The 13,292-nt window shown below is 36.6% G+C and overlaps 1 protein-coding gene across 7 annotated transcripts in view; it reads left to right on the forward strand.

Moving 5' to 3' along the window:
* RABGAP1L (RAB GTPase activating protein 1 like) overlaps positions 1-13,292 on the forward strand; it is a 724,498-nt gene that overhangs the window by 569,774 nt on the left and 141,432 nt on the right. For all 7 annotated transcript variants that reach the window (XM_072733070.1, XM_072733072.1, XM_072733073.1 and 4 more), the window contains one exon: positions 5,156-5,284. In XM_072733070.1, coding sequence (XP_072589171.1) covers positions 5,156-5,284 — 129 coding nt within the window. The remainder of the gene's footprint in view (positions 1-5,155; positions 5,285-13,292) is intronic.

The raw sequence follows: 13,292 nt of genomic DNA on the forward strand, positions 1-13,292 counted from the left end.
TACTGGATGTGCTTGAAGTGGAGCTTTTATGAATTTACAGAACAAATTTATGTTGGTGTCTATTATGTGCCTGGCAATTGGCTTAATTCATTTTACTGGGGAAGTGAGAAGGATACCTAAATTAACATCCTACTTTAGAAAAATTCTACTTACCTTTTCCTTCTGGATATTTCTCTTTACCTACTTGAAAGGAAGCAGAAGGAGGACTGGTTGAAATGTTTTTAATTGTCCAAGTAATCTTTATATACAATTTTATTCAAATGAAGTAAAAAGTAATGTTCCCTTTGGAAGTGTAATTGATAACACGTTCCATGTTGTCACTTAAAATGATTTGACAGCAAGTTTGGGGAGCAAAAAATGAGTGTTAATGGAACCACTAATTTTTAAAAGTTATCATTTATTCTTATTTAAAAGCTGATAGAAAAAAAATAAAAGCTGATAAGAGTTCTCTATTTTGCAAGGGAAGAAAACATGTCTTTGCTTATTCAAATTTCCCTACTCTTGTCTGTGTTACCTTCTGGCTAATATTACTTAGCAAATAATGTCAGGAAAGTAATTGCATTTTCATTATGATACTCTTTCCTCATGATCATTCTGGAGGCAATATAGAAAAACTCTTAAGAACTTCCCAGTTGAAGAATTGCCTTTCCAGCTTAAGTGAGGTCTTTTAGCCTGACCAAGCTGTGTTGTAGTGAGAAGGATGGATAAGGATAGCCGGAAGCTGGTCTCTCCTCCTTTGGGTACTTGGTGTGGTTCTTGAGATGTTAGTCTGCCTATTGGGGTGCATTTTTAAAGCTTGGGTCTTACTTATCACAAGAGATCATGTGTTCAGTGTAGACAGGTAGCACTTATACATACAATTGTAAACTTAATTACAACCATTAAATAAGTTTACATCTCCATAGTCAGTTTATTAATAAACTGTGTGAAGTCATGTTTTAGTTTCATAGAAAGCACTGCTACTTATATTTTGGAGTAATACTATTATATTAATGCTTCATAGTTGTGAAGCATATATACTTAACAAGCTGATATGTACAATATGATCCAAATTTTCTTAAATATGTGTGTGTGGGGATAGGGAAAAAATGATAAGCAATGTAACAAAATGTTAATTATGTTTATCTCTGGGTAGTGAAATCTTTTAGGCTTTTAAAAAATATTTTCAATTTTGGAGAAAGTGAATATGTAATCAATAAAAAATGTATGACTCTCATTATGTAGATATGCAGACACACATATATATACAAATTATGATTTTTACAACATATTTAAAAAACCCAACAACTTTCTGATAAATTCTTAGTGAAGCATCCAGATTTTTGCAGACCAAGAGGCATCTATCGCTCAATTGTAGAAGATAAACCTCTCAGATACAGTTATGAGAAATGGAGAGTTATCCCTATAAATTTGTGATCTACTATGGCATAAGAAGGTATATGGAAATGATACTTAATGACTATGGAAGTCTTTTAAAGATAGAAAATTGGAGGAAAAAACCCATCAGAATTAAGGTAGGACTGTAGATTATCTTCTGGACCAATGGCAAAGTTTTTGTTAATGTACTTTTTGCTTATTGGCATGTTTTTTTGGCCCATGGCATTGTCTTCTGGTGTATTTTTTTCTAATTCACAATGAAATTAGCTTTATTTCAATCCATTGAGAGGAATATAAATTCTTAAGATTGCTTGTTTTATGTAATTAAAAATGTCAGTGAGAGCAGGTATTATTTGTAACTACTAAAATATCAGTACTTGAGGATACTCGAACAGCACAGAGACACCTTTCCAAATTGTCATCCCTTATGTTTGTTTTGGGGTTCACAAGGTGTACATATGACTTATTTCCTTCTCTAATACTTGAGGTTGAAGATACTCCCTTTTTGAGGTAGAACAGTAGAGATATAGGCAACACCTCAAGTTAGCTAAAGTTGGGATCAGAATGAATTCATCCTTTGCAGCCTTATTTGAGTATCTTTAATTGCCAGCTACATTTTTTTTTTTAAAGATTTTATTTAGAAAAAAAAAAAAGATTTTATTTAGTTATTCATGAGAGAGAGAGAGAGAGAGAGAGAGAGGCAGAGGCACAGGCAGAGGGAGAAGCAGGCTCCATGCAGGGCACCTGACGTGGGACTCAATCCCAGGTCTCCAGGATCAGGCCCTGGGCTGAAGGCGGCGCTAAACCACTGAGCCACCCGGGCTGCCCGCCAACTACTTTCTAAAGTCTGAAATTAGGGGATCAAATAACATGCAGTTTCCACATGTGTGTCTACCTGAGTCCTTCTGCTCTGTGATTGTTAAGAGCTCCTGTTGTACAGGGCATAACTGAGTTGGCCATGGGATCTGAAGCATCATTAACACAAGCAGTGTCTTGGAAAGGACAGTCACAGGGCACTCTGAATTCTGGTTTCCAGAGACCAACCCAGGTTGAACTTCAGCCCCACCCAGGTGGGGAGCTTCTTGCTACACCTCTCCTGAGCATATAGCCTCCTTCAAACCGCATCTTTTTTAAGTGGCTGTTCCTGAACTGACCACAGGTCACATGTCACAGGTTATATGATTCCTCATCTTTAATCTTTACCTTTCTGCTTTTGCATGAACTCAGAATCTAGACTTGAAATCAGGCTTTGGGCAGTATTAGAAAATTAGCTAATTAGCATGACTACCAGTCATGCTACTGCCTTCAGGCAAGGAACTAACTATACCACCATTTTGAGACATCTGTTACCAAGTCACTAGAGCTTAGTTGAAAATAGAAGTGGTGCCCTCAGAGGCTTTGGAGTAGGGAGGATAGCTGCTCATCCTGCTTCCCCACAAATTCCATAAGCAGGGTGTCTTGAGTTTTTCCCTCAGTTAGTAGGGAGCTGATAATCAAACCCAGTATCACAGGTGAGAAAAGAAGATAGGGGATATAGCTGTCTGGTATATCTGGTAGCTGGATGCTTTCCCAGTAATTCAGCAGTTGCTATTTTGGGCAGAAAAGCCCTCTTTTAGGCTGAAGTTTTTCATAACTGTCTTTTCCAGCTAAGTTAAGGTGAGTTGATAGAACTCTGTCCATGCCATACATTCTCTCTACCTCTTATCACCATCGTGTCTAAGTATCCATGAGGAGGAAATCAGTGTGAGATATACTGAGGCTTGTTTTTCCACTGCTGCTATTAGCCTAGCTCTACTTTCTTATTACTAATTTACGGATCTAAAGCTGAGGCAACCTGGTGCCCCTGTGGAAATGCTGGCATATAAATTAATACATTATTTTTATTTTACATATTTCTGTTTAAAAGGGAGGGGAGATGAAAGTAAAATTCATTCAGTAAATTTTAATTGAGTACCTCCTATATTCTGGTTATTAGCCTTGTCACTGTGGATACAGCAACAGACAAGATAGACAAGGTCCCTTTCCTTAGGAGGAAACAGATGTAAAACGGGAAAATGAGTTGGTGGAAAATGACTTGATGGGCTGGGGGTGGGGGAGAATTTAAGTGCTCAGAAAAGCCCTCACTCAGATCTTACATTTGAGCTAAAATCTTAATGACAACAAGTGGCTATGCTCATGAAGATTTGGGAGAAGACTGTCTCAGCAGAAGCGGCAGCAGGGGCAGCTGCCTTCAGCCAGGAATGAACTCGATGTGTGCAAAAAACAGAAACAAGGCCAGTGTGCCTAGAGCTGGAACAGCAGGAGATGTGGTTCAAGACGAGGTTGGAGGGGCAGGCAGGGGCTCCAGATTGTGAGGGTCTTGTGGGCAATGGTAACAGTTTCGGATTTTACTCTGAGCACGGTAGGATCCACTGGAGGGCTTTACCCAGAAGAACCACATGATGTGAAAGGGTATCACCTGACTGCAATAAGGAGAGCGTACTGTGGGGAGCAAAGGTGGAAATGAGGAGACCAGTTAGTCGGTTACTGCAGGCGCTCACCTAAGATGACATGTCCAGTAGTTTGGGGACCAGGGTCGTGAAGACAACTCAGGCCATTTAAGATCAGGAATTTCTCTGACTTCCTTATACTCTTTCAGTACAGCCTTTTAAGGTTAATCAGCTCTACATTTGAGTTTAAATAAAGTATTTTTGAATTAGCACATAGTTCTATGATTTCTAGCCATCCTGGCTTGTTTTGTTTTTTCATTTTATTCCTGAAGTTTTTGATAATTTCTGACTCTTAAAAAACATATCTCATTTTTCTTTGGCTTACTTCTGTGTACTCAGTCTGCTTAACCTGTAATTTATATCACGGTGTTTGCCAAAAACTGCTTATATTTGTTGATTAAAATACTTACTTTTTGTTTCTTTTCTTTCTTTTTTTTCTTTTTTTTAAGTAGGCTCCACACTCAACCTGGGGCTTGAACTCACAACCCCAAGATCAAGACACACAGGCTCTCCCCACTGAGCCAGCCAGGCGCCCCTTATTGTCTTTCTTATTACAAAATCTTTACTGCAGACAATGCAGCAAAATATAAGAGAACCCCCCCCCACGATCCCACTATCCAGAGAAACTTTTTATTTCCTTTCAGTCTTTTTTCTATGCATGCATATATTTATTTCTAAGTGTTTATTTCTTGAAGAAGTAAATTTTGCAAACAGTAGTTTTCATCAGCTGTTCACTAGTTAAGTGATTTGCTTCATTTATTTTTTCATAGCATTCTTTAAGGTGGGGGGATCCATTTCTTACTTTTTTGAACCACTGTTATCATTAGTTGAAAAGCCCTATTCCTATTTGGTGTTCATTATGTAACTCTAATATGCTTTGAATACATTGTGGCTTCAACTGGGGTTCTAATAATACCCTTAAAATACCCACCCAGCAAGCTAAAGTCATAGATTAAACCCAGAGTTAAAATTTTTTGCTTTTCTGGCATTTTTCTTTCCTCAGAGCTGTAACTTGGTTAACTTTGCTGGGATCTGCCATTCTAATCTTCAGGTTATGTAAATTAAATATGTTAGCCTCTTAATTGATTCTTATACTGTATCTAGGATTTATGGTGATTTATTTCAGCTTATGGTAAAGAGGTTAGAAAAATCTCTTCCTAAAAACTTGTGGAACTAAGCTAGATCTTAGCTACAAACATGCATTCGGGAAAATAGAAACTCTTTTTTTCAAATTATTTGTCCTGAATGCAGGCTAAAATGTAATGATGATTCTTGGAATTATTTTGCAGACCTCAAAGGAAGATCTTCTGCAGGCTGATTTTGAAGGTGCTTTAAAGTTTTTCAGAGTTCAGCTTCCAAAGAGATACAGGGCGGAGGAAAATGCCAGAAGATTGATGGAGCAGGCTTGCAATATTAAGGTAAGGTACATGGATTTATATATATAATACAGACAGAACTTGAATGCAGAGAGAACATGGCCAATTATGTAAAACCCTTTCTCTATATGTTGCTGGATTTTGACTGTATTTAAGGTGATATTGTGTATCAACTAATCTCTCCCAGAAATTTTTGTGAGGCTGGTATGTGTATCATACCTTCTAGTAGGACTTTGAGTGAAAGTTTTAGTAGGTTCAGATTGTAACTAACAATAGGGAGACAAACATTTATCTTATAGGTAGGGCTCTAGAATGGACTGCTGTGATAGTGGTTTCCATGGCAGCAGACTTAGTATTTAGCTTTTGGCCATCTGTTTTAGGATTATTTACGACAAAGCAAGAAAAGCCTGCTTAGGCAGTGCTTTCTTTTCTCTAAGGGACTTGGAAAGCTTTGAGTCTTGGTCTGCCCATTCCTACCCCACATCTGCAAAATGGCCATGGATGTATTATTTTGTTCCTTATCATATGCCTAATAAAACTAAACAAGTTTTATAAAGTAATTTGATATGGAAATTTCTGTCCAGAAACTGATGGTATCAAGATGAGAAAGCACATTTTTTAAAGATTTGGAACCAATATACTGATGTTAATTCCCATACCTCTAGAATATATAGGGAATCTTCTTACCTAACTATGACATAAGTATAAATTTCCCTTCTGAACAAAGAGACAAAGATCCCATGTCTTACAGATCTTATGTTCTTGCAGAAGGGAACAGACAATAAATGTCTAACATAATAAATATTTAATATGCTAGAAGGTGACAAATAGGTATGAAAAAAGGAGAAGCAAGACCCAATTGGGGAGGAGAGGGAAGGTTACAGTAGTTTCTAGGTAGTCAGAGTAGGTAGACCTCATTAAGGAGGTGAAGAAGATGGGTTAGTTGTGGAGATATCTAGAGGAAGAGCATTCCAGCAGAGGCAACAGCTAGTTCAAAGGCCCTGAGGCTGGCTCATGCCTGGTGGGTTTGAAGAACAGCAAAAAGGCAAGTGTACTCAGAGTGAAGTGAATGAAAATGAGAGCAATGGAAGAGGAAGTTAGAGAACTTACAAGGAGCCAGAAAATGTAGGTCATTGTAAGGATCCAGGCTTTGCTCTGAGTGAAGTGGGTAGTTCTTGCAGGGTTTTGAGTGGAAGAGTGATATGATCTGTTTGAGGTTTTAGAGGATCACAATGCTTACTGTGTTAAGAACAGACTCCAGGAAGCTAAGGGTGGAAGTAGAGAGAAGAGATGGGGTTTTTGCAGTAATCCTGTTGAGAAATAATGATAGAGTTTACCACAGTGATAATAATGAGATAAGATGGAGATGGAGGTGGTTGGAACCTGAGTATATTTTGAAAGAGAACCAAAAGGATTTCACGATATATTACACGAGTATGAGCGGAAATAAGGAGTCAAGATGACTCCATAGATTTTGGATTAGGCAATTAGAAGATAGAGTTGCCATTGAATTATTAAGTTCATTATTTAAAATATACTTTGACACAGACTTCATTAAGCATCATACCCACTCTAACCATTTTTTGTGTAACACTGTTGTTTTTAATTTTAACTTATGTTAAAGTAAATCCTAAATGTCAAAATTACAATTCAGTGCTTAAAGTAAATAACTGGGCAGAAAAAATAAATTGTCTTTCAAATGAATTCTATATTCAAAAAATCATTTTCCAAAGATATTAAGCAAAACAGACTTCTGAATCTTCATCCTGAAATGCAAACTTGTAAAGCCTTCCAGACTGATTATTTTAATTTAAGTGGGCCAAATGAATAAACTTGAGCCACATTTGTCTGTAAACTTTGAAAATACATTTCAGTGGTCATGGTAGCTTTGACTGAATTTTGTAGGTGGTGTGTTTGAAAGATAGGCTTCAGTCTCTCCAGAGCTGTCAGAGAAAAGTACTGTAACTCGAACAGTGCTATAGGAATCTGTTAAAAATAAAACATTTATTTCTAAGAATGAGATGAGAGTTAGGAGGTACAGGTAAGATAGAAAGTTAAATGTCTTCAAGGGAAATTTGGTAGCAGTGGACAATCACAGAGAATGGAAAACCCAGGCAAACAATCCAAAATTGTGAGATGTGCAGGGAAAGACTTTTTCCCAGTATAATTTATAATGCTCCTCAGAGGATGGAGGCAATTAACAATCAATTGTCAAACCAGAAACATGGGACCTGAAAGATGCAGAAACTTAAAATGTTGGAAAGTAAGTTCAAAATGTGGTATGAGTGGACTGTTTATGGAATGAACATGTGCAACCAGAATGATTTATGTGAACATGGGTAGATAGACATGAGTTGTTATTTTATTTTTTTTGAGTTTTTATTTTAAGTAATAATGGATTATTAGATTTTGTTTTTAGTTTTTAGGTCTTGTTTTCAGCTTTGTTCTTTGCTTTTGCATTATATAAGGAAAGTAACATTTTCTTAGATACATGAAGTAGTTCTCACAGGACATCATCTTTATTAAGGTATAAATGACATAACATTATATCAATTTCAGTTGCAAAATTGTGAAATGATCACTGCAATAAGTTCAGTTAACTTCTGTCACCATACATACTTAACAAAATATTTTCTTTCAAGACATAAGAACTTTCAAGATCATTCTCCTAGCTACTTTCAAACAGACAGTGTAGTATTAACTACAGTCACCATGCTGTATAGTATATCCCCATGACTTATTTTTATAATGAATAATGTCATTATTTTATAATGAAATTTGTACCTTTTGACCTCCTTCACCCATTTTGCCCACTCCTACCCTCTGTCTCAGGCAATCAGTCTGTTCTCTGTATCCTTGAACTTGGTATTTTTGTTTAGTTCTTTTAGATTCTGCATATAAGTGAGATCACATGATATTTCTCTTTTTCTATCTGGCTTCTCTGTTGTGTTCCATTGATCTGTGTGTCTTTTTTTATGCTTCTACCATATTGTTTTGATTGCTTTGCGTTTGTAATACAGTTGAAGTCAGAGAGGATGATGCTTCCAGCTTTGGTCTTCTTTCTAAAGATTGCTTTGGGTACTTGGTATCTTTTATGGTTCTATATAAATTTTAAATTTGTTTGTTCCATTTCTGTGAAAGATGCCATTGGAATCATGATAGGGATTGCATCAAATCTGTAGATTGCTTTGGGTGTATGGACATTTTAACAATTATTAATTCTAATCCATGAACATAGAATAATTTCTCTTTCTGATAGAAAGAGATACTTCTATGCATGTATAGAAGTACAACAGAGTTTCATATATTGATTTTATATCACAGGATAATACTTTAATTTATAATGTGATTGTGAGGCAGATATGAGGTAAAACTCAGAGAAGGAAGACAGAAGTTATATAACATCCAAGGATCATGCTGGAACTGCAGCATAGGTTTCCAACTTAAAGGTTTAAAGTGGTTTTTAAACAGAGACTTACATCTTAAAATAGATTTTACATCAAAACCCTGACCATAGACAGACAGACATACGCACACACACGTACATATATATCTGAAGAAATACCCTTAACAATGTATGATGCATTCTGATGTTTCTTCTTCTACTACTGTATTGTATTCTGTGTCATTTAAACTTCTTCAAGAAAAATTTGCAAACCAGAAAGATAATCATAACTCAGTAAATCAATTTCACAAAAGCTTGCTGTTCAGAGGCCTATCATACCATTCACATCACCTCCCCCTTCCCCATTCTGATATGCTGCAACTTGTGAGAAGTTGTGGAGTTTGAGGTGTAGCAATGAATAAAGGAAGTAGGGGTGTGGTAAAGATGTGAGTTGGCATGCCGTCATTATAGCATAATATGTGGGCAACTGCAAATTTTAGGAAACGATGGATTTACAGACCAAGGCTATGTGTTAGGCAAAGCATTCACAGACAAAGGTGACTCCAGGTATGGCCTAGGCAAAAAAGTTGCATTCACAATTTCTTATCTACAGCCTTGAGATTAAAGATAGAATTCTAAAAAAAAAAAAAAAAAAAGAATTCTATTAAAAATAATAAAAATTTTTATTTTAGTTTTCAAAGTTAGTATTTGTGTATAATTGTATTTTTTTAATGGACATTGTTCTCATTTAATTACCCAACAAAATTAATCACTTTCCTCTAAGTTTAAGGGACTGGGTGATACATGATTTCAGTGAACTGATTTAAAATAGATGCAACAGTTAGTTGTAGATGAAAAGTAACTAAATAGCTCCATATGTGGTTTATTTCTGTGAGTGTACTAATAAGATGTATTAGCAAACCACACTGGATTAGATAAATAACTTTATTCTTCTAAAACCGGTATAATATTAAATTTCAAAAATGTCTTTGTGTTTATTTTTTCTGATTTAACTAACATAATTTAACATTTTTCTGATATCTCCCTGTATTTATGACTTCAGCCAGGGTAAAATCAGAAATAGGCTGACCCATTAGATTTGATTTGAAAAGTCATTTGCTTGCTTTAATACGTGAATATCATATACTTCCTCAGGTTTTCTTGAATATCATTATTCAATTGTTACTTATAGTTAAAAATTCCACTGCTGTAGACCTTCTTAAACTTGAATCTTGGCATCATGGACTCTAAATCAGTAGAAATTTGAATTTCATAACACAAGCATATGAGCATTTTGATTTTCCTGGTAAAAGAATCTATAGCTTTCATTAGATTCAGTAGCTCAAAAAAATTTTTTCTGATTGATATTTCTATAAAGCATAAGCATTTATGGGTGGGATATCTATAGATATTCAAGTGCTTATACATATAACCTTTATAATTATTCTTGATCTGTCTGTTTTTCTACATAATTTTGTTCAACATCATTTGTATTGTATTAGGTTGAATTGATGAAATTACCATTCTTGTTGGTCAAAAATGTAAGATATTAGACATCATATATGATTTAATTCAGTATTTCATGTCTCTCCATGATTCAATGCTATGTATATAGATGATGAAATATTAAAAATTTGAGTCTTTTAATTATAATGGAATTCATTTAGGTGGCATTGCTCTGATAAGAACAAAAGGATAAACTAGATGGGTAAAACACCTGCAGTTGGACTTAGAGTACTGTGTATACCTTAGTTCTATGGACATGTAAAGTTTTCCTGAAAATCATTTTCCAAACCCTGGGAAGCAGGTCTTGTCCATCTGTCCGTCAGTCCGTCCTTCCTTCCTTCTCTTTCTCTCTTTCCCTCCCTCCCTTTCCTCCCTTCCTGCCTGCCTTCATTCCATCTTGCCCTTCCTCCCTCCTTCCCTTCCTCCCTCTTTCTTTTTTTCTGGTTCATTTTTATTTAGAATACTGTTCCAAATTCCACATTTGTGATGCATCTCATTAGTAGCAAAGTTCATCACATCGCTCAAAATACTCTGTTGGTAGATCTTCATAAAAGAATATTTAAAAATAGAAATCAACCTATTTCATTTGATTTTATTAGTGAAATAATTTGAGCAAAATTAAAACTTCAAAATTTGATGTTAAACTAAAGGTAGTTAGGAAAGGAAGTTCATTTATTAAGTGCCTTTGGTGTGCCAGAAACTATGCAAGAGAACTTCTGAGAGGAAGTAAGAGTTAAGATGAGACCTGAAGGGTTAGCACGAGTTAAGGAGTATCTTAGGCAGGGGGATATGCCCAGAGGTAAGAAAATGTGGCCTTGTCCAAGTCCTAATCACAGTTGATGACTAGACAATAGGGAATTAGGAGAGTAAATAGAAACAAGACAAAGTAAGCAGGAGCCAGACACTGGTGCAGAGCCATGTAAGCCATGGTAAGCAATTTGGATTTTATCCTGGGAGCAATGGGAAGCACTGTGGGGTTTGTAACTAGGAGGCAGAAATAATCAGCTGTTTGTTTTTAGAAAGGTCTTTCTAGCTGCTGTGTGGAGAATGGGTTGAAAGGGGTAAGATTAGATATTGGTGACAGACCAATTCAGGGATGGTTACAGTAATCCAGGTGAGAAGTGACCAGAGTATCTATTATGGGCTAGAGAGATATCAACAGATTCCAAAGATATTCAAGAGATAGAATCAACAGATCTTAGTAAATCTGAGCATTAGGACAGGGAAAGAGAGCCAGGGATGACATCCAGAATTCTTACTTAGGCAACATGATAGTAATCACACTGCAAAGGAACAAACAAAGGAGAACAAATTACAAGGATGGAAGATAATGAGTGATGTGTTGGACATGTTAAGTTTGCAGTGTATATCCACAATCTCATATCCAAATATATAGAAATACCAAGGAAGTAGGTGGATATGGAAGTAAGATCTGAGCTGAAAGTAGGTATTTGGATGTCATCAATATCAAAACCATGAGAGTGGGTGAATTCTCCTAAGGGAGCAGAGAGAAGTGTTAAGGATAGGTACATTAACATGTAAAAAATGGGCTGAGAAGTAGAAGCTGGTGAGACCGAGAAGGCAGGAAGAAACCCAGAAGAGAAGTGAAGTGTGACCACTAAGGGAAAGGATATTTGTTTTCAAGAAGGAAGAAGTTGAATAAATGTCAGGAATGCTTAAAGGTCATATAAGGTAATGAGGAGTGAAAAGCAGACATTGTGCAATAGTTAATGATAAAGATATCCTTAATGGCCTTAGTGAGAGCAGTTTCAGTGGAGTGATGAAGCATAAACTCCAATGATTCAAGGAATAAATAGGAGGGGAGGAAATGGAGAAAGAAAGATAAAACTACTCTTCTAAAAAGGTTAGAATGCAAAGAAGATGGGGGATGGAAGAGACAGCCAGCAAGCCAGAGAATAAGTACAAGAGAGATAAGAAGACGTGAGGTTGAGACGGATCTTTAAATGCTAAAAAACTTCAATGAATCAGTTTCTTCATTGAGTACCTACTATGTTCCTGGCACTGTGCTAGGCCCAGGGAAAATAAGGTAGATATGCTCCCTGAAATTATGAGATTTCCTTTCCTCCAAAAACTCTTCTATTTGAAAGACAGTTTAGTGACACTGGAGGATGATGCTGACTTGGACTTAAGGTTTTCAGTTGTTAGCTCAGGTTAATTAATGGCAGCAGAGCCATGCCAATCGCTATTTTGCCATCAATGGGCAGCTCCTCTGACCTGCCTCCCTTCTTAGCAACAGTGCTGCCATCTCTCCCATCTTCCTGTGATCAGAGACATTTGAAATGCATTGAGGCAGAATAAACAGAGATGGGAGAGGCAACAGGAGCAAGGGAAATGAGGAGGGCCCATGTTGGCTAAAAACAAAGTTCTGCCCTGGTGTATTCCTCACACATTAAAATTGCCTTCCTCCCCCATGCAGGAGAAGTAGCCACCCATGACAAAGGGATTACTGTGGTAACTGCTTGCCTCAGAAAATTCTAAGCTCTACTCCCCTCAGTTACCCTTTTACCAAGATGGACATTTATCTACTTTCCCAGAGTGGATTGATAGAATTTGATCTAGCCAACCACAAATCATGTTTGTAATGGGATATGGTAAATTTGTTTGTCTAGAAATATAACATTTTTCCCTTTAAGACCTCCACGTGTGTAACTATGGATTTGAATTTAACTGTTTGAAAAATAATTTTCATACTAGAGCAAAACTGTAAAGAACATTTATATTAAAAGCAATTTACGTCTAGTTTCTTCATGCTGTTTGCTATTTATTTCTGACTTTTGTTGGCTGTGTGTAAACAAGAACAAAATCTCCCAAACAAGGGCTTTCTTTGAATTAGCAATGAGGCCACATAGAAAATTCTGTCAACTCCATGGATCTAAAATGTGTGCCCTTACATGCACTATGGAAAGAGTTCATTTTTTTAAGATTTTATTTATTCATGAAAAACACAGAGAGAGGCAGAGACATAGGCAGAGGGAGAACCAGGCTCCCTTAGGGGAGCCTGATGTGGGACTTGATCCTGGGTCTCGGGGATCACGCCCTGAGCCAAAGGCAGATGCCCAACTGCTGAGCCACCCAGGCATCCCAAAAGGGTTCATTTTTAATGGAACCACACTTAGTGTTCCTTTCCTATTTTATAGG

This window comes from Vulpes vulpes, chromosome 13, assembly GCF_048418805.1.
Source record: "Vulpes vulpes isolate BD-2025 chromosome 13, VulVul3, whole genome shotgun sequence".
NCBI classification, from domain to species: Eukaryota; Metazoa; Chordata; class Mammalia; order Carnivora; family Canidae; genus Vulpes; species Vulpes vulpes.